General features: G+C 41.2%; 1 protein-coding gene across 1 annotated transcript in view; it reads left to right on the top strand.

The window, feature by feature from the left end:
* Positions 1 to 26,440, top strand: part of Cdk14 (cyclin dependent kinase 14) — a 529,530-nt gene that overhangs the window by 115,364 nt on the left and 387,726 nt on the right. The window contains exons 3-4 of the mRNA XM_038315331.1: positions 7,848 to 8,093; positions 22,408 to 22,502. Of these exons, the coding sequence (XP_038171259.1) occupies positions 7,848 to 8,093; positions 22,408 to 22,502 (341 nt within the window). The remainder of the gene's footprint in view (positions 1 to 7,847; positions 8,094 to 22,407; positions 22,503 to 26,440) is intronic.

Below are 26,440 nucleotides of genomic sequence, written 5' to 3'. Positions count from 1 at the left end.
GGTGAGAGACTTTGGGGCGCTTGGCCCTGAGTGGGATGTCGCTGTCACCCCCACTTGAGGCTCAGGGATTTATGCAGAAGGGGAGGACTCGAAGAGCAAGCGGCGGTGGACAGTTTGGAAGAAACAGCATTTTCCAGACACAGCAGGGCAGATGCTCAAGGCAGACACAGGCCCAGCATGGTGATGAAGTGGGCACGAAGGCCCACTGCTCACAAATGACAGCTGCTGGCTGACAGAAAGTCAGGTGCCTTCTGTGGAGTGAAACGGGGTACATCAACATCCTCAGGAGTGGTTGATCAACACAAATGGATTGCACCTTTTTAGTGATATGTTTGTGTTGTTGGTGGTGTTGCTGCTGTTGCTGCTGTTGTTTTTGCTGCTGCTGTTGGTGTTGTTGGTGGTGTTGCTGTTGTTATTGGTGGTATTATTGCTGGTGTTGTTGCTGCTGTTGTTGTGGTTGTTGTTTGGTGGTGATGGTGCTGGTTTTTTATCTTATAAGAAAGAAAGGACACAAAGTTGGTGGGGAGGGAAGCAGGGAGGAGATGGGAGGAACTGGAGGATGGTAAAGAGTATGATAAAATATATGATATGACATTCTCAAAGAACAACACAAAGAGGTAGTGGGCCATACTTATTCAGATGAATATCTCTATGTGTGGTTTCATTTCTCACCTAGATCAAAAATTTAGGTTCTGCTGACTTCACTGGAAGAAAAGAAAATAAGTTTATTCGGCTATTGATGATGATTTTTCTTCTTTTTAAGTGTTTTCAAGTACCACACGTCCCTGCTTATGTAATTCGTGTCACCTCTGTTTGTAGATGCAGTGTGAAACACCGCAGCTGGAGAAAATAGATCCTTAATTCCCATTAGTGTTGGCATGTCTTGTTCTCACATGGGGCGATAGTGTGCTTGTTTACCGTGATCCGCCTCAGGCACATGTACCCAAGATGTTTTCTCCTGGCCCCAAGATTTGAGAAGACCACTTTTAAACCATAGATGCATCCTGTTCCTCAAGACTTTGTAAGCAAATATCGGCTAGATTCTTCAAGAGGACCTTTGAAGGCAAATTGGTTTTGAGAGTTGTCGAATGAATATAAGATAAAGTCATCGCCCTACGGAGGGGAGAGAGTGTTAAGATTGTTAATTAAAAGGAAGTGTTGCAACATAAGTACACAAAATATAGCAGATTAAATGCAGTCACTGAAGGGATTCTTAATAAAGCTGGCTAAGTGTCTGAATCATCAAGGGCTTCTAGGCAGAGGGAATTTTTAGCACAGTTGTGGCTTCCCTTGGGAGGAAGGCCACTGCCAAAGTCTATGCAGCAAATGGTAAAAGCTGCTGATCTATGGAATGGCCTAAGTCTCCTGTGCCTGGAGCAGCTTCAGTCTGCTATCTTTGTGCATGGCCAAGTACTCATAGCCTTAAAAATATGTGTAGCTAATACAGTCAATTAAAATTAATTTAGGTCTGGAGAAATGGCTTCGTTGTTAAGAGTGCTTATTGCTCTTGTATAGACCAGTGTTTGGTTTCCAGCACCCATGTTGGGTGGCTCACAGCAGCCCATAACCAGCTCAGAGGTGCTTGACCTCTGTGGGTACCCACATACTACATATGTCTTTTCTCTCTCTTTCTCTCTCTCTCTCTCTCTCTCTCTCTCTCTCTCTCTCTCTCTCTCTCTCTCTCTCACACACACACACACACACACACACACACACTTGTTCTCTCAGTGTCTCTTTCATATTGTCTCTCACACATATATAAATATTTAAATCTTTAAAATTTTTCTTTCTCCATATTTAATCTCTGATTGCTGACTTACTCAAGTTGCCCTCCTTTTACAGACTAATTTCCCTGATCCTAACATACTTCATATACTCTAAATAAAGCACATAACATGAAGATGGTTGTTGTAAATATGATTGCCATATCTATGCATGTCCTGTTCTAAACACCGATACTAGGGGTTGGACTCATTTTATTTCTGAAGCCTCTCCAGGAAGTTTACTAACAATATTTTCTTGTGTGTTCTTGGGATTGTGTTATCTTTATAGTTGTACAGTAGCATAGGTTATAGAATCTTAGTTGTTAGTCATTTGGGGGTCTTAGTTGTCTTATCTAAATTAAGTGACTCAGACTTGAACCATAGAATGGAAGTCAAACTGAGTTTTCTTCTTAGGGGTTATTTCACATATCTTGTAAAAAGTTAACTTGTTTTGAAGGCTGCCTCGCATAGGTGGGCATTTCTTTTTGCAGTCTGTTGTCTCACAGATGTGCATTTTGGAGTATGTCATTTGGGGAATATTGCCTATCCTTCACGGCACTGTCATATTGCCCTGGTCTTTATCCCCAGAGCAGACCATGTTACTCTTGTTTCTAAACTGGCACCACCCGCTTGTCCCCCACCCCACCCCACCCGACCCGTGAGCATCCTTCCATGTCTTCAGTAAATTTCCTGCTTGGTGTAGCACTACTTGGCATTTTCTGTGTTAAGATTGGTTATATTGTATTGGATTCATCCTTTCCTATTGTAGTTGCTATTCCTACTTTAGTGGCTTTTGTCATTTGAAATCACATTGAATTCATGCTTTTTCAGTAACTCATTTGATTTAAACACAATATTATGTTTCTTTTTGAGAGTTGAATAACCAACCACTGTATCATCAGTGGGGGCTCTGTTAGGCAGATTCTCTTATCCGACTAACGTTCTTCTGCTATTTTAAAAAAGGCCTCTAGCTTTCCAGTCAATAGCTGGATGTTTCCTAGGCTCCATTTATTTTTCTTCTTCAATTCTTCTCTCCCACCCACCCCCGACACTTATGTCCTGTGAGCTGGAAGCTATTTTTTTCAGTGGGAGCTATAACATCAGCCAGAATACAGGCACGCAGTGGGATGAGCTGGAAATGGATGAAGAGGTTACTGTTTACGGGCTGGAGAAGTCTCCTTGCGAGGTGTGGGGTTCTGTCTCTGAGTCTTCTTACTTATGAGGTTATATCTGTAATCATGATCCATACTTGCTTACAGATTACGGAGGGGCTCACAGGAAGATGTGGGTGCAGGGGAATGGCACACACATGGAATCTGTCATCCAGGCCTCTTCTGCTGGGTCTGTGTCACTCAGTAGTTCCATGCTAAGAGCTAGCGGAAATTACAGCTTCGCGCAAGGCATGGGCTTTGCTGTTATTTCACCTTGCTGGGTCCTTCTCTGAACCAGAGTTCTTAATTCGGGGTCTCCAGGAGAATTCTCCCAGGAGTGTGTGAAGGCAGCAGAGCTGAGCCCAGGTGTGTCAGGAGGACCCGAGTGAGCTTGGCTTTCTGTTGTGCTCATAGACAACAGATCACTGTTGGGCAGATCACGTTGAAGTCCTGTGTCCTAAATACTGGGAACATGAAACCTACCTAGAAGAGTTCCTTTGCGTTATATGGAAAACTCAGTATACATTTCTTCCCTTGATAAAGATGCATGCCCAGAGAAGGTATGGTTACCTGTATGTTTTGTGGCAGCCTGGCTGACCTGGAGAGCAGCATAAATTCGGTATAACCTTAATTATGTGGAGAAACTTGTTAATGAGCTTTGTAACTCATGAAGTTATGATTGATGGTGCCCAGTACATAGCCATATATAGTGACAGCAATCATGACAGCCATTGCTTCTTTTAGCCTGGATTTGATACAGCATATCAAATTTGTTTAGTGGTCTACACAGCAGTGTTTTTGCTTGTTTGTTTATGTTTTTTGTACATTCTGCTCAGGTATCAGAGTGCTTCAGGCTGTTTCAGCAAAGTGCACATACCAGGTTTCTACCCTTGGGTAACATGGTACCTCACAGGCACTGGCTTATTATTTCTCAGTTTCAGTAGGGTTTCTCGTCTTGGGATCTTACCAGGCTGAAGTCAGGTTGGTGTCTGGGTGGTGGTTTTCGCCTGAAGCTCAAAGTCCTCTTCCTTGTTGACAGAACTAGTTTTACTGTGTGTGCAGTTCTGTGGTCCCAGTTTTCCTGACAGTTGTCAGGCTAAGGCTGTGTTATACCTCGTGGTCGCATCCTATAGTGCTCAGTGTGGTCATGGCTGCCTTTCAGACTAGTCAGCCCTCAGCTTTCTGTCTTTCTTGGTTTTGGAGGGCTCTCTTAATATTGTTCATCCCACCAGGTAATCTAGTGTGTGTATATAAAACGATATAATCATATGATATCATATTATATATATTTTTTGTTTTGTTGTAATTCTTTTTTTATTTTATTAAAAATTTCTGCCTCCTCCTCGCCTCCCCTCTCCACTCCCCCTCCCTTTCCTGTCCGAAGAGCAGTAAGGGTTCCCTGCCTTGTGGGAAGTCCAAGTTCCTCCCCACTCCATCCAGGTCTAGGTAGGTGAGCATCCAAACAGGCTAGCCCCCCCACAAAGTCAGTATATGTAATAGGATCAAAATCCAGTGCCGTTGTCCTTGGCTTCTCAGCTTCCCTCATTGTCTGCCATGTTGCTGGGCAAAAATTGGGAACTAGGGGATAGGGTGGGATCGGGGTAAGGGGAGATGGGGAGAGAAAAGTGTAAAGGGGAGGATGGGGAGCGCTTGGGGTAATGGGATGGTTGGGACATAGGAAGGGTGGATATGGGAGCAGGGAAGTATATATCATATTATATTTGCATGGAAAAGGGAGAGGATTATTCAAAGGCAAGAGATTCAGATACTGTTTTAGAATCCACCTATTAAAACCTTCAGCAGAAGAATCTTGATGATAGCTATTCATGAACATATGCATTTGTTATCTTTGCAGCAGCATTGTGCTTTTTAAACAATAGCTTTGGGATGAATGTCTTGAAGCCTTTAGCTCTTTTTAAAATAAAACATGATGATTAATTATTCTTTTTGTATAAAATTTATTACAAGAACTGAGCATGACTGGAGAAAGGCTGCAGTAACATTGCGTGGCCCTTTCTTTCATGGACTTAGGCGAAGGATTGTTGAAGCTCAGAGCTGGAGGGAAGGAAGGCTCAGCAGTGAAGAGCACTTGCTGCTCTCACAGGGGACCTGGGATGTTCCCAGCATTCGCTTTGCAGCTTCCAAGTGTTTGCAACTCCAGTTCCAACATCATCTTCTGGGCTCTGTGGGCACTGAGCATGCATGTGGTGCATATACATATATGCAGGCAAAATATGCATACATCTAAACTAAAATAAAAAAAAAAACCTTTAAGGTTTTTAAAAGAGCAGTAATGTCCCTCACATATGGTCTGCTAGTGTGACCTTCACATATGAAGAGCGTGGTACTGGAAAACTACTATGGCAGGCTGATTTATTTCCAACTCAAGTTACTGGAGTCTAAATTAAAAGAAATTGAGTTTTTTTTCCATTTCTTTGTCAGTCTACATAGATGTTTGTCAATTTTTAACTTTGTTTTTAATTTTTATTCATTTTCATTAATGTTTTTTATTTCCATTTTGATTTTGAATTGTTATTTAATTTTATTCTTATTTTGGATTTCATCCACTCTTCTAAGTATCTTAAGATTGATTCCAAGCTTATATCTTTATATCTTTCTTCTTTCCTACGTTCATTTAATATTATGTTTATGTATGTGTATTTTATATTTTATATTATATTATATATTACATATTACATATCACATACCACATACCACATACTATATACTATATATTATGTTACATGTTACATGTTACATATTATATTACATATCACACATTACACGTTACACGTTACACATTTATATATTATATATTATATATTATATATTATATATTATATATTATATATTATATATTAGCATTGCATGTTTATGAATTTGTCTAAGAACCTCTTGTGTTTAGGGTTTAGTGACACTCGAGGCTCATGTGTCTGTTGACTGACTCAGTGATGGTGTTAGTTTTTTATTTATTGACTTCCTATCTTTAAAAAGAACACAAATCCTTAAAATATTGAATGCTCTTAGCATATTTATGGTATATTATTAAGTTTTGATCATGTGTAGAAGATTCTATATTGAATCTTTAAAAATATATACCTTCAGAGCTGGAGAAATGGCTCAGCAGTTTAGATCACTTTCTGTTCTTCGTGAGGCCCCAAGTTTGGTTCTCAGCATCCGTGTTGGTGGTTTCAGAACCATTGGTAACTCAGCATCCTCTTCTGGCCTCTCCAGATACTACACAAATGTGGCACATACACGAACACACGTGCGCGCGCACACACACATACACAGCGACACATATACATGTACATAAAAAATAAATAACAAGAAACCCCAGACTCCCAAAACATCCTAAGCACTTCTGAGGTGTGTTCAGAAGGATCTGTCTCATTTGGTTTAATCATACTTCAACCTATACTCAACAATGGTGGCAAATTCTTGGAACAGGGTAGATGCTGAATATCGAATTAATTTTTTCCTGAAGCTTGGTTTATTTTATGCACACATTTTACTTGTTATTTCTTAGCATACAATTTTGCAGATTTATTGCATCATTCAAATAAAAGCTTATAAATTTAATAACCTTTACTTGTGTCTGCAGATAGCTGATATTCTGCTTTCTGTTGTTTTCCACTGTGTTTATGCACGCTCGGAAACATTGACACCACAGCTGTTTCTGTGTGGTCACAACAGTGTGTGTATCGGTATACACACACACAGTTACTCTCCGAATGGACTCAAGCTGCACGTTATTCCAGTGCTGGTCTTTGAGCTTTAACAATATGGACTTTTAGTAAATGTTCCCCAGCTTTTCTCGTTTGACATCATGTAGGGAAGCTTTTTAAGAGAAGCGGTAAAAGCAGTTCCATCCCGAAATTGTTTCCCTGGGGTTGCTGTGTAGATCTTCTGTTGCTGTGACAAGATACCCGGGATGACCTGAAACCAGCAGAGGTTTCCACATCCCGGCCTTCAGGTAGCTGACTGTTGCTCGGGGCCCTGTGCCATGCAGCACCACGGCTAAGGTGCATGGTAGAGCAAAGACGCTCACGTTTGTGGTATGGCAGCTGCAGGCCTTGCTGAGAGCAAAGCAGAGAGAGAAGCAGAGTGGGAGGGAAAGGGAGAGAAAGGAGGAGGAGAGAATGTTCTAGAGTCCAGAAATGAAGGAAATGCACACAGTCAGTGGTCTGACTTCCTTCTGCTGGGCCCACCCACTTACACATCCACCACCTCACAGTAAAGTGACTGCAGGTGGGCCCGGGAGGGGAAAGGAGGTGCCTAAGGGAAACATCCTGTAATGGTGTAAACGGTGTAAAGTTGCTGTCTTTCGCTGGTAGTCTAATCCCTTAGCTTTCAAATCAAAAAGGAAAACCCACAATCGTCCTCGTTATTATCACCTAACTACTATTTCACTCCACTTGACATGAAGTCAATCAAGATGGTGGAAATTTTCAACCTGGGTCTTCAGAGGTAAACGTTTGAAACAAAGTAGCCCCATACTCCTTAGCTTTCTTCAGCTCCTGCTTCTGTCAGCTCCTGCCGTGCCTGGTAGGTGCCAGTTCCATCCTGGCTAACTGTGGCTTTGTTTGTTTGTTTGTTTTATGAAATGGGTTTTCCACTCTTTTGATGATTTAGAAATACCCATTTGCAGTCAGATGATAAAACCTGAGAGTCCAGAACCTTGCAGGATACACGGCCTATGCCATAAGGTATTTTTGTTTGTTTGTCTTAGGTAGATAAATTTTCTTTTTTTATTTTTTTAACGTGCAAACTGCGAGTCTACACAGAAGAGTTATAAGGAATTTTCTGCATCATGAGTATAGCTCATTCAGTGGGCTTTTCTGAAGTTGACACGCGTCCTGGCCAGATCAGTGCGTGCTGTGCTCGTGCTGTTTCAGTGAGGCTCACTCAAGTCATCCCTTCTATTTTCCAGATATGTGTCACAAAGATGTCTACACGGAACTGCCAGGGGACGGATTCAGTGATCAAGCACCTGGACACCATCCCTGAGGACAAAAAAGTCAGAGTCCAGAGGACACAGAGCACCTTCGACCCCTTCGAGAAGCCTGCCAACCAAGTCAAAAGGGTGCATTCCGAGAATAATGCCTGCATTAACTTCAAGTCCTCCTTGGCTGGCAAAGAGTCACCCAAAGTGCGGCGGCACTCCAGCCCCAGCTCGGTAAGGACCCCCCCCATATATCAGGGGGTACCCGGAAGGACTAGTCTTCAACATAGCCACACACTGTGCGGATGACGGCAGGTGGTGTTTTTAGTGAGAGTTTATGCATTTTTCTCCTATGGTTGAATATTTTGGAAGAGAGAAAACTAGACAAGACTCTTGAGTTAAGAGTGCCCAGCAAGCAAATATGAAATCATTTAACTTATTTTTAGAAAGAAAACAAAACAATACCTTTTTCTTTTTTAAAAAAAATAAGATTGTTTGGCCGGGTGGTGGTAGCACATGCCTTTAATCCCAGCACTCAGGAGGCAGAGGCAGGCGGATGTCTATGAGTTCAAAGCCAGCCTGGTCTACAAAGTGAGTTCCAGGACAGGTTCCAAAGCTACAGAGAAACCCTGTCTCAGAAAACCATGCAAAAGAATTGTTTTTGGAGTTAGAAAAATTTATCATTGTGAACCCTTTGTATTTCACCCTCTTAGAGATGTCTGTGGACTTGTCTGTGCTCATGAGAAGTTTTCTAAGTCGGCAGGTTCACAAAGCATTTCACTGAACAATGAGCGCAGTTCAGGTGTTATCTCACAGTTTGCTTCCGATGGAAATATTTTAGAATTTAACAGCCAGGCGTTGATCCTCAGAGGGAAAGGCCACTCATTTTTAGGAAACCCTCAGCTCAAAACCAAGGCAATTCTTGCCTTTTTGACTAAAGTGTTTGCCTTAGTTTGAGTGTAGCGAATCCAGTAGACTGTGTGGCCTCAGAAAGAGACAATTACTTTCCTCCTTCTAGAGCTGGGAAGGCCTCAGTCAGGATCCTGGCAGTGTGGTGAGCCTGTAGTCCGGACACCGTTCTCACTCATGAGGGCCACAACCGGATGAGCCCCTTGCCTTCCCCAGCTCTCACCTCTAAGTACTGCTTCACTGAGATGGGGCATTTTCAATATGTAGCTTGTCGAAGAGGCATTCTCATCCAGGATGCTTGCTGCTTCTCACTTACAAAAATGTAATTGGAACTCAGACTTTCAGGGCTGGCTGGCACTTATTGTTGTAAAAATATTCTGTGATCTTTTGAAACGGAATAATTTTCAGACTTTACTGACACTTAATAATCTTTGGACATTGATGCCCTAAGGGTTTAAGGAGTGAGAGGGAGTTGGCAAGGAAGCCTGATTCCGTTACCTTGCTAAAAACACGTGGTATTTAACAAGCGTTGAGCTCAAAGTTTCTGTGGCATCAGACCCAGAAAAGCCACTGAAGTGCTCCAGTAGTGTTGACACTTAAGTTTCATAACGTTTTATGCTACGGAGCAGATCCAGTGTCAATAAAGCAGAAGTAAATAGTACTGCAGCACCTCTGAAACTGGGTTATGTAGCCCTACACCCTTACTTGTGATCATTACTTGTTACTGTAAAGTGGGTTTGCCAGTGTCACAGCTCCACCATTGACTTCCCAGAGAACCTTCAGAACTAGTGTTATGTAGAAGAAACTGAGAGCTGTAGACAGCAGTCAAGCTCCAACCATCTTAAGGCAAGTGTATACAATCTACTCTGTAGTTACCTGGTACCATATATTAGCCTGTAATGGTTTGCAGAAATTATCATACTAGATATTACATGAATTAATCTCATGCTAAGAAGTACTATCTATCTGGTTTCATTGGAGTGATCATCTTGTATGCTCTCTGGGAATCCTAGCTACAGTGTATGGGTAATGATACTCCTTTTGCCTATTGTTATAATTGTTCCTATAGGTGCAAGCTTTTTAGGTTGTTTCTGGTTTTCAGTTTAAACGTACCCTCATTCCCTTGCTTTGAAAATTCTTATAGTTTCTGATTCTAAACAATAATTTGGTTTATAATTATACGTTTTCTGCCTTTGGTCTTGAATCTGCCATTTCTCTAGACAGCCCTCATTTTCCCTCCATCCCCTGCCAATTGCAGAATGAAACTTAGAAACCATGATTTGATTGTTGTGTGTGCTTATTGCTAATGGAGGGCATGCAGTTTGAAAAGTCAATGCAATGCATGCATCATGATGTAAACATTAACAATGTCCTTTGAATACTAATTTATAGATTTTAAAAAGGAATTAGCTAAAACAAGAGAAGCTGGGACCCACCTGCTTGTTGTATTTGATACTTCTCTTTCCACATGAAGGGGTTTTTTTGTTATTGTAATAGAATTGAACATAGTTTAAGGGTCAGATTTGATAGAATTAGGCAGATGGTAGTGCCGTAGGTTCTGAAACCCACCATATAATTAGAGAAATGAGTACAGTAAAGCCGAACCAGGAGACAATTTCTCCAGTAAGCACACAGCATCTCCATGAAGCTCAGGGAACAGACGGAACAAGAACTGGGCAGTATCAGTGAGGGGGAAGCTGAAGACCCTGAAGTTCTCACCAGGGACACGTGACAGCTCACTAAGAAACCTGCAGAGCATTGACACCTCAGAGGGTTTCCATGGCTTCTGTGGGTAAGGGAGAGCAAGGAAAGTGCAAGGAGTCTCGGGATGCAGGTGGTCCCATGACTTTCTTTTGGGACTTCTCTAAAAAGACAAATCGAGTTATTTTTCTTGCCCTACGTAGAAAGTATTGGAGTGAATTCTGCACTGGGTAGATTCAATAGAAGCAAGGGAACGAGGAGGCCCAGGAAGAAATGACGTAGAGAAACAGAATTTAGGGATAATTAGTAATTTATGGGATAATAAGGAATATACAAAGCAGTTTCTCTGTTATATTTGTATCTATAAATACATGTATATAACATTTTAAGCTTACATTAATATATAGCATTTGGTAGTGTATTATAATACAGAAAGGATACTGTACTATGATTACATTTCTAATTTTTATTACTTGTAATTGCATTTTCTTTTCATTTGTCACTGACTAGTAAGATTGGTAACACTGTTTAAACCTCAACAGCAGTGCATTAGTTTGATTATTTTATACCTGTGATAACCGTAGGAAATCATGAAAACCCATGAAAACTATTGGCACAGGGTTCTGTTATGTTTTGAAGCATTTGATGATGTAGTTGCTAGGTTGCTAGGTTGCTAGGTCCAAGTACTCTTGCCCTGACACAGCAGTATTGATTTGTACCCTTCATCTCATCATCATTTCAAACTATTGGTTAGTTAGGATTGTCCCTAGGAGTACAGCTGGAAAGACAACATGATGAAGTGTGGCAGTACATCTACTACTATTGTAATGAGGAAATGACTGTTTCTTATACAGACTGTGGTGGGACCTATTTCAAAATGTCATACCTTGGTATGGGGATGTAACTCAGGGGTAGAACAATTGTTTGTCGTGGATTGACAAGCTTCATCTTCAGTCTCTACACAAAAACCAAACACAACACCAAACCAGAAACTAAAACCACTGAAAAACCTTACTCACACCTTCATTTCTTGTACACGTGTGTGTGTGTGTGTGTGTGTGTGTGTGTGTGTGCTTCCCAGATACAGGCTGTTATGTGTTAGGAACAATGGCTGAAGTACAGGAATCAATTGAACCTTGGTATCAGTGTTTTTTATGCTAGTCCATACTTGCGTTTTTGTTCCCAGACCATGACATGTTAAAATTCAGGGGTATTGTAAAGAATCAAGTATTATAGTAATTAACATATTTAAAACATACTTGATAGTTTCCAGCATTTTGTTGAATGCCCACTTTTTTAAAATACTATTTATCAGTATTTGATGCAATTACTAACATGATAAGAATGCACTAGGCTTTTCTGTCACCTTCAGCACAGCCTGCCACCCCCTTCTCACCAGCCCTAGCTATCGGGAGGACCACAGTAGATGCTTGTCTTGGTGTCCCAGGTTAGAAAGCATTTCCCTGAGTTGGGCTGACATCTGCTGAGCCCAAACAGAGGGTATTTTCAGAAATTTCGTTATTTAGGTTAGTTGTCTCCAAACACTCTAGAAACTGTTTCAGATTTACGTCTTTCCATACAATAAAAATCTTCATGCCATGATAGGCGGCGCTAATTCTGGAGCGAGAGGAGGAAGGTATGGGTTTGCGATGAGAGTCCTCACATACCCATTCTGGGGTCGAGTCCTCTTGGCATTGCCTCCTTTCTGTTGAATGAAAAATTCCCCCAAACCAAACCTCTTTGTCAGCGTGTTTCCATGTCTGGTACTTGGGGCCATCCCTTTGTCTAGCAGTTAGATCTTCCTTGCAGTTACGTTATCTGTTTACTGTGGATTGCCTTAATGAAGGGATAAAATTGCAGAGATAGAGCTTGTTCTGGGGCTTAAGGAAAAACAAGATGACTGGAGGTTACAGAATTCTGATTGGCTTCTTCCTCCCTCATTTGAATATCCATGGGTGTTCAGGGTACTGCAGCCACCCTTAATTGTGGCTCTCTTGCAGTTAGTGGTGGTATGGTCCCCATCTTCAATGACTACCTGGATAAGACCATGTGTTAAAGGCTTGGATGCTATCCATGCCTCCTAAAGTAGGACTCACAGGAGGGAAACTGGGTCACTGGGCATGTGCCCTTAAGTGGTATTATTTGGACCACCCCAATTACTTCTTGTTTTTCTTGTCTCTCAGTTTTCTGTCTCTTTTCCCCCCTACTTTTTTTTCTTTCTTCCTCCCTTCCATCTCCTGCCCCCATCCCAGATGCTATGGGGTAACCAGGCCTTCTGTATGCTCCTGTCATTTGGCACTGGGCCATCCCAACTAAAAGCAATGGACTCAGGTGACCATGGACTGAAACCATGAGTCCCATAAGCCATTCCTCTGGTGAGTTGTGTGTGTTAGATATTTTATCAGGAGGCACAGGGCTGTCAGCCTTACACAAATAGTCCTTATGGAGAATGAAAACGAGTCTTCAGTGAAGTCAGTGGAGCTATGGCTGCATCACTGGGATGTACATTCCTGGATACTCATGTAGTATATAATAATACAGTCTCAACACCTATCCCTACTTCTAGGAATGAGATTTCAGCAGAAGAGAGAGCTAAGCACAGTTGACTGTGTCCCCATTTGGGAGGAACTTCAATCCATGGGGCTGTTTTCCTAGAGTAGTAGTAATAAAGGAAAGAGATGCTCAGTTCTCATCAGTTTATTTAATTCTAGCTCTGCCAGTACCTACAGAATAAGTTTTGTTATTTTTTCACCCTTTACATTCTCCGTGTTTTAATGGGGTGTAGAATAGAATCAACCTTACGATGGGTTCATTGGTTATAAACTTAGGTAATAAATGTCAAAAGCTAAAGAGTAAGCCTTCAGTGTTTTTGATATTTGTCACTGCGGTGCAGACAATGAAGCAGAGCTGCTAAGGTCCTGCCTTGCGAGTGGCAGGGTGGCGAGCGCTGTTCAGCTGCAGCCTCCACTCTTTCCATTGCCCAGACCAATGTTCCCCTCCAGTGAGCCTGGCAATTGACAGCCCTTTGCTCTTCTGTTCTGTTTTTGAAAAATGCATTATCTCCTTAAATTCAATGTCTCCATGCAGTGTCTGTTGGCAGCTGCACCTCAGCCGTCTGTATTTCCAAGTCACCATGGTGCTTTTGAGTGCGCACTCTAAGGAGAGAAGTGATAGAAGGAAATGGTTGTCCCATAGGGCTGTTCCATCCGTTCCTGCACCTGATGTTGCAGAGCAAAGCTAATGCTAGGGTTGCCCGCATCTCTGTGTGTTCTAGTGTCTTCATTTAAACAGGGCAGCATAATAAAGTTGTGTGGAGAAAGGCAAATGAAAGACCTGATCTTTAATTTTAAGAGAGGAACCCCCCCCACTTTTGCATTATTCTTGGTTTTGTTCATTGGATAGGAAAGGTTTTACTCGTGGCCTCTTTAAATGCTTGGCATTTGGATTCCTTATTTATATGCGTGGTAGTTGCACATCAGACTCCTTTCCATGCTTAAAATAGAAGACTCACTTAAAGAATCTAATCCTCAAAGCTTAGACTGTCTCATATAGTCCATGTTTCAAGGAACTATCCTTTCATAGACCAGAGCTGTTTTTAGAGGGGAATCACATGCCTTCGGTCTGTCTTAGGAAGACTGTATGATTGATCTGCAAATTACAGGCTATTTCCACAATGTCTACAGATCAGTACCACAGGGCAAATAGCTGATTGTTTTACTGCGAAACGTGGCAGAGTATTAATTTTGCGCCATTCCAGTGTTAATAGAATATACTTTAACCACAGCACTTAACAAATCCAAATCCATTTAGTTAGACAAATAGACCGTATGTGCCATTATCGCTTTTTCTTACTTGTTTGGTTTTCTTTTAAATAAAATCGATATTGCTTTCTATAATATGAAAACTTTCACATTTTTACGGTTGCCTCTGTTCAGTGTTTAGGTAGTGTTACAGTGTCTCATTTGAAAGCAATCACATATTCCAGGCAGATTGCACAGAGTAAAACATACAATGTTTAGTCAATTCCTTGTGCCTCTCCCAAGGGACGGAAGTCTTCCATCTCTGCCAGTTCCTGCTTCCTAGAACTTGCTGTCAGTATAGAGTAGGAGCAAAGGGGTGGTTTTCTGTAGCTCCCTTTTCCTTTAGCTCAGATTCATCCCTAAAGGAGTCCAACAGCAGACGTGAAGAGTTTTTCACTCGGATTTAAAATAATTTAGAGAGGAACTGTGAACACAATATTTTCTCCATGGAAGATCATTTATACGAAGTTTAATATAGGTTTTAAAATTTCTATTTAGAACTTGGGCTCGGGAGGGTGATGGTGAAGTGCGACATTCGCCAGCTGCTTCCTGGCGACGAGAAATGGGTGCGGATCGACCCACACAGGACTAGTCAAGTAGCTCAGAATGCAAATGTCCACTGCATTTTACTTGGTTCTTATGTGTTTTCTTGAGAGAAGAAAAAGTAAAAGTTCTTCAGTGTGATGTGTAATTTAACATATGTAGAAACAAAATACCATTAAGAAATCTTGGATCCTTTACACATTCCCTTCCTGTCTGTGGTAACAGTTGAAGTATATTTGTCTGTCATCAAGCTGTCTATTTTTCTGTGACCTGCATTGCCCCTCCTCCCCCGCAATGTCTGTGTTGCTGTTCTAAATACAGTACCTCAGACCCTATCTGCAGATAAGATCCTCGAGGAGGTGATTAAGTTCACTTGCAGTCACGGAGCTGGGTCCTCTAGCTGATGGTCTTATGAGCTGAGGGAGGGACACCACATATATACATACATATATATATATATATACAGAGAGAGAGGTGATAGATAGATAGATAGATAGATAGATAGATAGATGATAGATAGATATTAAGGAGAGGAGAAGCAGGATGAGGACTCCAGCCACAGAGAGGCCTCAGCAGGAACCAAACTTGCTGTCACCACCAACTGATCTGCTGTCTTCCATAATTGGAAATGCCCTTTTTTGTTGTTGATGCTACCCAGGCTGCAGCATTTGAAAACCTCTGGGGAACTAATACATATCTAGAAAACAATGCTTTGTTATTAGTTAGGGTGTTTTCTTAAAATACTGTTCATAACCAAATTTTGCTATTTCCCCTCATGCTACATGCTGAATGGGAACATTAAACAGATGAGTTTTGCTTTGAGGAAAAAATGCGTTTAATTAAAACTCAGCAGATAGTCTTGGGAGAAAGTCATCTTTCTGGGAGATTCTCCTATTTATACACTTCGACTAGAGTAAATGATGCCAAAAGTGTTGTACAGCTCTAGTTATTTCTGATTTCTGTGAAAACAAGAGTTCTATTTTTGGTCCATGTTTCATTAAAAATTTAGCAACATGTAACTATGGAGCTTGGTGTGGCTTTGTGGAATTGTCCTCTCATTGGATAATTTGTTGGAGAAATGGGTTACTATGGTGTTCAACGCTATGGCAGATTGAATAACTGACCTGGAAAACTTCTTGCAATCTCTGTTGCTGCCTTGACACATTCATTCTGCCTGTGAAGATGCTCTGTCAGCATCTAAAGATACCTGGGTTTAATAATTGGGACCAGAAGATGATTCTCTTTTTATCAGTATTGAAATAAAAAGCAGAATTTGCCTATCATATTTTTAAAGTAGAGTCGTAACTCTGAGTTACCAACCATGTCATATACACTTGGAAAAAGTTGATGTCATAATTGACAAATTGAATTTTTTCCTTCCATCTTTGGAATTTTTTTTTTTTTTTTTTTTTGAGACAAGATCTCACTATGTAACTCTGGCTGACCAGATTGACCTCAAAGTCACAGAGATCCTCCTGCCTCTGCCTCCCAAGTGCAGCTCAGCCTTGTCTACAGAATGAATTTCAGGACAGGTACCAAAGCTACAGAGAAACTCTGTCTCCAAAAAACAAACAAAACAAAGCAAAAACCTTCTTTCATTCTCCAAACCCCCTTTCCAGTCTCACGACCTTTAGCCATACTCACTCCCATGTAAATATACATAATAAAAATTAGAAGCCAGAATCTGCATATGAGAGAGTATGTAGTTTTGTCTTTTGATATTGGATCAACTCAGTTAATATAGGAATTTCAGATCCATCATTTTTCCTTCTGGATTTGTAAAATTCCATTGTAAATGTGCCTCGTTTTCTTTGTATTCATCAGTGATTGGATGTCTGCATTGTTGTGTTTTCTTGCTATTGTGAATGGAGAAACAATGAAATATTTGTGTCGGTGTCTCTGTGGCAGGGTGTAGAATGCTTGGGTGAAGGAACTGTGGTGGCGTAGCTGGGTCAAGTAGTGGTGATTCTTCTTCTTCTTCTTCTTCTTCTTCTTCTTCTTCTTCTTCTTCTTCTTCTTCTTCTTCTTCTTCTTCTTCTTCTTCTTCTTCTTCTTCTTCTCCTCCTCCTCCTCCTCCTCCTCCTCCTCCTCTTCTTTTTCTTTTCTCCTCCTCCTCCCCCTGCTCCTCCTCTTCCTCCTCCTCCTCTTCTTCTTTTCTCCTCCTCCTTCTCCTCCTTCTCCTTCTCCTCCTTCCCCCTGCTCCTCCTCCCCCTCCTCCTTTTCCTCCTCTTCCTCCTCCTCCTCTTCTTTTCTCCTCCTCCTCCTCCTCCTCCTCCTCCTCCTCCTTCTCCTCCTTCTCCCCCCCTGCTCCTCCTCCCCCCTCCTCCTTTTCCTCCTCTTCCTCCTCCTCCTCCTCCTCCTCCTCTCCCTCCTCTTCTCCCTCTCTTCCTTTCTAGTTTCAGTAGTGCTGAGCTAGTTTACATTCCCACCAGCAGTGAATAGGGCTCCTCTTTTCCCATATCCTCATTAGCATTAAATGTCTTTTTCCTTGATGGTAGCCATTCTGATTGGGGTGAGATGGAATCTCACAATTATTTTTATTTGCATTTTTCTGATGCTAAAGATGAACCCTGTTAAAAATATGTATTGCTCATTTTTCTTCCTTCCTACCTTTTTTTCTTTTAATTTTGGTCTTGGAAAATTTCAAACATGTATATAAAACATCCTCCTCATTTCCACCTCTGCCAGCCACACACCCACTTCCTTACACAACTCTTCTTATGTATTTGTTAACTTTTTGTTTAGTGTCCAGCGGACTTTAACTGCATGTTTGTGAACCTGAATTTGCAACTAGACATTAGAGACTGCTGACCTGATCATCAGTGGGTACACCTGGCTACTATGTCTGTCCTTCTCCCATAACCTGTTTACTGACAGTCGTTCACCACTAAGTGCAGGACCCTGTGAGCACGTTCTCTACTCACTGACTGTTGGGTGAGCCTGGCTTGTAAACACCAACACAGTGGGCACAGGCACTGTGAGTTCGTGATTGCCATGGCCTTGCCATGCTCAGAAGACCTCAGTTTGAAATCCTTTCCTTAGCTTTCAGATCATCTATTCTTTCAGCCCCCACTTCTAAAATATTTTTTGAACCTTAAAAGGGTGCTGTAAATGTCTTTAATCAGCCAATATTCTTAGTGTCTTGTGGAGCGACGGGTCTCTGCATTCATCTTCACTCTCTGCAGAGAAAAGCTTCTCTGACTAAGGGTGAGAGTAGCCTCTGAATGTGGGTATAAATATAAATATTTAGAAGGTGGCTTGAATCTGTGCCAACTTAGCAATGTAGCAGTAGGTTTCTCCCCCTCCCGGGGAGAAAAGTCTTCTTCAGTCATGGGGTTTTAACCAGATGTATAGCATTAGGCCTGGATTTTCTCTTGTGAGCACACATCCAATCTAATCAGGAAGCAGTTGTTTATCCCCCGTAAGAGCTGACCACTATTGTGCCAATGGGCACATCTTGACTGACAGTCTGGTTTCATGGTTCATAGAGTCCACAGCTGGGTAAGATCACTAATGCTTTTACACCCTCAACAGAACACAGGACTGTCCAGCACCCCTGAAAGCTAGCTAGCAGGGAGCAGGCTCAAGCTCCTTATTTTGCATCCAAGGCATGTGATGCCTTTAGCAATAGGGCCTCACCATCTAGTTTTTGTGAGCAACCAAGAGGGATGCCAAGAACCTGTATCCCACACTTGGTACTAGGGTTTTTGTTTAGTGACTCATTATTTCCAAGAATGGCCCTGTCTGGTCTTGGACAGTATTTGCCAAAGGGTTACCAGATTGTGGCTTTTCATACATCCCGTTTTGATATTTCTTCCTCCACCCTTTTGTCTCTCCCACCTGTTTGAACCTGTGCGCCCCAAGTTTCCCACCCTTTCCATGCCCCTCTTCCTTAAGGTGCCCTGCCCTGTGCAATGTCTCCTCTCTAGTTTCCTGCTTTCTAGAGGTTCTCCACGTTGAACACATGGGACCGAGGAGTGGAGGGAAGCTAGGACACACACGGGAGAGAAGAGGCAGCGTTTGTCTTTTTGTCCCTTGGTTACTTCCCTTGGTACAAAATTCCAAGCTTCATTGACTTTCCTACCAATCTCATGATGTCAGTTTTGTGTCTAGCTGAATAAAATTCCATTTAGTATGTATGCTCTATTTTCTTTATACATTCATCTGTTGATGAGCAACATTACCAAATGGGACTGAGAACCCTGGGTGTTAACATGGAAAGAATGAAACTCAATCCCTACACCTTACGCTGTACAAAACTCAATTCCAAATGGTATTTTTTTTTCTCCTTATTTTCAGATATACTCTTTTGAATCTTCTCAATAACATATTGTTGATCACAAATCTGTGGACTTTTATTTGCCAAAGGTGGTTCATTTATGTTTATTGTAATCTTTGATATAGTTGAGCTTAAATTTATCCTTATTTAATGATGAATTACTTGGTGTATTTTTTTTGAGAATCCCTCGTCTAATTTCCCTTTCCTTATCTCTTACTTTCTTGCATTTTCCCATCATTCCTCAATTTATTTAAGATGTATACATCTTACTTGTGTAAATGTAACAAATACTTTTAAGATGTAAGGAAAATCCTAAAATTTGTGACTTTGGAGTTAATTAGTGCCTACTCTCTGTTCTAATTGATTCAAGAATTCTCAACATGATTCTCTCTCTCCCCCCTCTCTCTGCCTTCTTGTACTTCTTGCACTAGTCCAGCCAATCCTTATGTTGAAGTACTGTGGAGGTTAATGCCTTGATTTATCTGCCCCAGCTGATAAAAGTTGCCATGTCTACATATCTCTTTTTGGGCACACTAACTACTGCACTATTAGTGATACAAATCGTTGCCTCTTTTTGTTTGTTTGTTTGTTTTGAGGCAGATTCTCTCTACATAACTCTGACCTGGAACTTACAATGTAGACTAGACTGGCTTCAAACTTACAGAGATCCCTCTATGTCTGTCTCTGGAGGGCTAACCATACCCAGCCAAATCACTTCTTATTAAGTTTATAAAATATTCCTGGCCATTTTGTTATCTCTGGTTAACTTTTCTTTGTAGATGCAGTCGCTCCTTGAAATGTCTGGTGAGAATTTTGTTCAAACCCGAGTTTATTGCTGTTTCAACTATATCTTTTCTCTCGTTCAGTACTCACTAAATGTTTTTTATGCTGGTTAAATATTGGTCATACAGTAACTTCAGAGTCACCCTTACCTTTTCACTGGAACCGCCGTTCCAAGAGTTTTAGTTCCTCTGCCCGTTGAGCTCCATGCTTCTCTTTCATGGTTTCATCTTTCGTGAATTGTGACTTTAGGATTTGTACTCGTGCTTTTATTTGAGAAACCTGTCAGCTTATTCTATTTCGTTCTCTTGCTTCTGTTGATTGCATCAAAAAGCCATGATGTAATTCTATTTTCATTAAAACTGTTACGAAAAAAGCCATGGTTGTACCCTTAGGTTTAATTGCATTTTTCTGATGACTAGGGATGCTGAATGCAGCTTTAAATATTTGTTGGCCGTTTGTAATTGTACATTGTTGTTTCTGTAGATGTTGGCCGAGTCTTTGCTTGGCCCTTCTAACTCAGTGACCTCATTCTCATCGGTCCTTTCTGTTTTTATAAAATTAAGTCTCCCCTTACCGTTCTCACATATACGTAAAGGTTTCTGCTATTTTAATCTAATAGTTTTCTCATGGGTTTTGGGTCATTTCTCTGAAATTTTACTCCCAATTGCATTATACCATTCAATATTCCTCAAAATGTCTGGTTAGATAATTCTTATTTCAAGATCATGAACTGTTAGTTTTGAAGAATGTATCTTTAGTCACTGTGTTGCGTTTGGTGTGGGCAGGAGACTAGAGAACATATTTAGTATTTTCATTTTTAATTAATTGCTACAGTTGGAATGCAAGTAATGGGTTTCTTTATGACCTTTCATTCATGTGTATCGTTGTACTTCCTGTATTTGACCTCCCTGCTCTTCTCCCCTGCAACCTCAGGGTACAACTTTCTCCCTGTAAGTAGTCTCTCTGCTTTCACGTGTGTGTGACCAAGTCTAGATTCTGCATATGAGGGGAAATATGGGGTATTGTCTTTTCTTCTTTCTTTCTTTGCCCTCCCCCATTTATTCCCTTTCCTTCCTCATCATAGTATCTCTTATTTCATATCTGTGTATGTCCTACATATGGGCTTACATGCACACATAAATATGTGTCCATATATGACAGAAAATATGGTTCATGTATTTCTGAGTCTGACTTGTGCTACTTATGTTACCATTTTTATTTTTACATCAGATTTCTCATGTTACTGATGATCTCTATTAGTTTTCCTGAAGGTGCTATATTTCACCTGCTTTATGGCTGTATAAAACTCCACTGTGGGTATGAACCATATTTTCGTCAAATTAATCTGCTGCTCATCTTGTGTGTTGTGAGTGCCTCCCTTCCGTAGCAAAGCCACCAGGCTACACTCTCACCAGCGTAAACGTGCATGACACTTCTCTAGCATGTCTGTCACGCTGTTTTCCTGGTGACAGCGGTCTTACTGGGTGAGATGGCATCACAGTGTTGTTTAATTTGCATTTTCTTGATGGCTAAGGATGTGGAACAATTTCCACATACTGGCTGTCTGAAGTTCTACCTTTGAGAACAGTTCTATTCACCTATTTATTGATTAGATGGGTTTTCATGTTTAATTCTTGGGACCTTCTTTATTGCCTGTGTTAATCCTCTACCACATATCCAGCTGCAAAGATTTTCTCCCATTCTGCCGGCCGTCTCGCCACTCTGATGGTCGTCCCCTTTGCGGAGCAGACAGCCCTCGATTTCATTTGTCAGTCCTTAACAATTATCACCTGTGGGGATGCGAGGTTAGAATGATCAGTTATCTCTAGATAGTATGTGATATCTGTGTGATTTACTGATGAGATATGTTGGAGGAGAACTTTTCTGACTAAGTATTATACAGTCATGTTTGGCTGTAGAGTAACACAGTGTTCCCAGCATCAGCAGCTGTATAATACGTGTAGTAACTACAGTTTTGTTATAACTAGAAAGTCATAGATAAGATGCCCATTCTGATAAAACTTTGTGCACAGTCAGATGTGATTTTTGTACAACTTTCATGTATCACAAAATTTTCTTCTTTTGGTTCCTCCCCTACTACTGAAACAAGGTAATAATTATTATACATCAATGGGATGTATAAAAACATGGGGCAGAGTATGTTTGACCTGCATATACTAGTTTGTTAATCTATGATTTAGAATATTATGCCATAATATGGAAAATGTTCATAACACATTGAATGTGAGAACACAGGTCATCAAGCATGTACATTGAATGTGACGTCATCTGTATTAAACAATTTCCAGCAAGATAGCCTTGGGTGATGCTATATCAAAATATTTACAGGGCTACCTTGGTTAGATTATGGGCAAATACAATTCTCTGTGTGTTTGTGTATTCTGAATTTGTACAATGATTGTTTATTGCCTTGTTTTAAAAACCATTCTGATATCAGGAAATGTTACTTATTCAGAGTCAACAAACTGGTACTGATACAATCTGTTTTGTTTTCCCGCTGTTCCGTGTTTAGCCAACAAGTCCCAAGTTTGGAAAAGCTGATTCCTATGAAAAACTGGAGAAACTAGGAGAAGGATCTTATGCAACAGTCTATAAAGGGAAAAGCAAGTAAGTTAAATGTTTTAAAGAACAAGTCATATGTGCAGGGTATCTGTTCTCTTAATAGTAAATAGCAGCATAGTTAAATAATAGTTAAATAATTCAAATTTTCTACAGAGTAGATTTTCCTGCTGTTTGGTTTCCCAACTTTTGTGACCTTGCTTTAAACAAGTCTAAAAGCTAATCGAAGTGGTTTTTTAACATAGCTTACTTTTTCACAATGGAGCTAGAATCCTCAAATGAGAATTATTTTCCAGGTGAATGAGGTAATTAATTTCTCCTGGTGGTTTACCATTTATTATTTTTTCATCTTCCCCATTTATTGAAAATAGATTATTTTCTCATACAATATATGCCGACTATATACACTCAAAGGGCCCACAGAATACTGAGTTAAAATCTGCAGTATATGCACAGATAACCTGGTGCAGACCTCTGGAGGCCCTGTGCCTGCGGCTGCTCCTGTCTCCGAGAGCTCATGTGTGCCTGGCGTAGTTGATTCGGCAGGTCTGTTCTGCAGCTGGCCTCCATTCTCTCTGGCCTTACACTTTTTCTAACTCTTTGCCTCCTCTTCCCCAGGACTCCCTGAGCTCTGAGGGGAGGGATTTAATGGAGACGTCCCATTTAGATTCTGTCTCCAATAATGTCTGTCTGTGAGTCTCTGCACCTTTTCCCACATGCGTCAGAGGAAGCCTCTCTGTTGATGACTGAAGGAGACGCTGATCTATGAGCATAGCAGAATAGCATTAGGAGCTATTTCATTGATTTTTTTTTTTTTTTTTTTTAGACCAGTAGTGTTTGGTTTTACCTTAGGTCTCTGTGCGCTCCAGTCTTTGCTTCTTGATCACCCAACAGTGTCAGGGATCGTCTAATGCGGTAGGCCTTAGTCAAACCAGACATTGATTGCTACTCCCACAGGTTCGGGGCTACTGTTGCCCTAGCGTATCTGCTCACATTGTAGGTCAAAGGTCTTATGTTGGGCTTGGTGGTGTTCATGCGTCTCTTTTGTGAGCCTTCAGAGTGTCTTCTTGCATCAAAGACCCAAGAATGTAGGGGAGAAGGCTTCCCGGTAGGTAGCAGCTGGACTTCTCCGTATTCAGTGAGTTGTATGGATATTGTATTCAGCAGTGAGACTCCACTGTCAGTGTGCAGAGAGCAATCCAGCATCTTAGCATCAGCCTGGATTGTTTGGGGATTTTCATGTGATCCCCTTGGTCAGTAAGTCAGTTGAATGCAATCTAGTCCCTGTTCTTAGCAACAAGAGGTGGACAGGTGACTCCGTATCCCTCATTATTAGGATCGCCATCATATATCTTAGGAAGTTTCCACTGTACTACGTTTCCATATCTTTCTTCAAATGCTCCCCCCCCTTTCAGCCATCTCTCCCTGCATTCTGTTCCACTACTCTCCCTCCCCTCCCTCTCCCTACCTAATTCTTTTGTTCCTACCTGCACCTGCCACAAGTTCACCTGTAAAGTCTATTCTATTCCTCTATCCCAGGGAAATCTTATGTGTCTCCTCTAGACCCTGTCTGTATACCTAACCTTTCTGGGCCTACAGATTATAGCGTGGTTACCATATACTTAATGACTAATATCCATATGGAAGAGAATATATTCCGTATTTACCTTTCTGGGTCTGGGTGACCTCAGTATGAGTTTTTCTAGTTCCAGTTTATGATATCATTATTTTAACAGCCGAGTAATCGTTCATTGTGTAAATGTACCGCATTTTCTTTATCAGTTCTTTGGTTGAAGGACTTCTAGGGTTAAATCCAAGCGTACTGTCACTGTTGACATCCTTTTGTATTAAACATCTATTCCACCTTTCCCAAGTCATTTAGTTTGAAATTGTAAGCTTTCATTTTACTCCTTTTTACCTGTCTCCTTTGGCATAAAGTTCCACACATAGAAGCACCTTTTCCTCTTTCCCACAGTTCTCCTCCTTTATTACTTTTTTTAATATTAAATGACAGATCGTGTTTGTGTGTGTGTGCGTGCGCGCACATGCACGTGCGTGCAGGGGGCCGGGGGGGGGGCAAGTGCCAGTATCTTTATTAGGACAACTTGCAGGAGTTTGGGCAATAGATATTGGTTTTTGTTTAGGAACAAGGGTGCCTCAAAGACAGCTACATGGCTATAAGCCCCCTACCCTCCTCAGCCTAGGAGCTTCCTGAAAGATGCCTGACTGGAGATCTCAGGCAGACTTGCAGTCAGCTGGACAGCTCAGATCTTCCTCTGCCCTAGAACTGTTCACTGCTTTCATTACTCTGTGGAGGAGCCTCGTGAAGCAGTTTTTAGTCCCCGAATCTCATGAGCCTGCCTCTTCATCCAGAAGAGAATGTTTCAATTCGGATGAATTTTCCACACAAACATTAGTGACTGAATAATGATACTTTGATTTTCTCAAAATTCAAAGTGATTTTACATTAGATTTTTTTGTTTTATTTTATTGAAAAGGTTTTCATATATTATAACCTGATTACTCCTTCCCTTCCCCTTTTTTCCACCCATGTCCTCCCCACCTTCCCTTCCATTTGGATCTATTCCATTTCTGTTTCTCATCAGAAAACGAATAGGCTTCTAAAAGATAATAATAAAATAAAAGGTACACCACCCCTCAAAAAATCAACAGCAACAATGACAACAAAAAACAAAAACAAAACAAAACAACAACAGCAAAACCCAAACCACCACTCCTGAATAGGAGAAAACAAACCGAAGGAGAAGAGCCTCAGAAAAGGCACAGGAAACATAGATGCAGACCAACTCAATAGCGTACCAAGCAGTCCAATCAAAACTACAAATCAGAAACCATAATATATGCGTAAGGACCTGTAGGGTAAAAAATCAGAGAAAATGTAAAAATATAAAATTAAATAGAAAGAAAAGAAGGAGGAAGGGATGGGGGAAGAGAGAGAGAGGGAGAGAGAGAGAGGGAGGGAGGGAGGGAGACAGACACACAGAGAGACAGAGAGAGAGAGAAAGAGAGACAGAGAGAGAGAGAGAAAGAGAGACAGAGAGAGAGAGAAGGAGAGAGAGAGAGAAAGATGGCCTTAAGTTAGCTTTTCTGTTGTCCACCTGCCGTGGAGCATGAGGCCTACCCTTAAGAGTGATTTCTCTCCTAATGAGATTTTTGTGGAGAAACCTAAATCTTCATTCACAAGGGGTTATAAATTGGAGGTTCCTTCTGGGTTAGGGATGCAGGCGTGTGTCCACTTCTCCTCTCATCTCTGGGACCCGATCTGGTGCAGACCTGTTCAGGCCCTGTGCATGCTGAGTTTATATGTGTGTCTATCTTGTTGACTTAGAGGGCCTGGTTTTCCTGCTGTTTTCCATCACCTCTGGGTCCTGCACTTTTTCTGCCTACACTTCTGTGGGGTTTTCTGAGAAGATGGATTTGAGGGAGACATCTGTTTGGGGTTCGCATGTTCCAAGGTCTCTCACTTTCTGCAAAATGTCTGTATATTTGTTCTCATCTGTTGTAGGAAGAAACTTCTCTGGTTCTCTTTTGAAGGTACTGATCTATGGGGATAGCAGAATGCCATTTGGAGTCATTTTATTGTTGCGGTTTTTTTTGTTTTGTTTTTTTAAAGATCTGGTTTTACCATAGGTGCTTAGGTTATCTAGTCTCTGGTTCTTGGTCACCCAAAGCAGTGTAAGGTAGGGGTTGCAGCTCGTAGGGGTGGGGCCTCAGTAAAATCAGATATTGATTGGTTACTCCCACAGGCTTTGGGCCATGATTGCACTAGCAGATCTTGTAAACAGGGCATCATAGTAGATCAAAGATTTGTAGCTGAGATGGTGTTTACATGTCTTCAGTGGTAATGTGTGGAGTACCTTCTTATAACCAAGATGCTGGGCTGCAGTCATGAAAGCCCTAGGTGGGCCCCAGCTCGACTGCTCGATGTTCAATGAGTTGTGTAAGTGTTGTTTCAGGAATGGGAC

Source organism: Arvicola amphibius, chromosome 18 (genome assembly GCF_903992535.2).
Source record: "Arvicola amphibius chromosome 18, mArvAmp1.2, whole genome shotgun sequence".
NCBI lineage: Eukaryota > Metazoa > Chordata > Mammalia > Rodentia > Cricetidae > Arvicola > Arvicola amphibius.
This window is presented reverse-complemented; position numbering and strand designations above follow the sequence as displayed.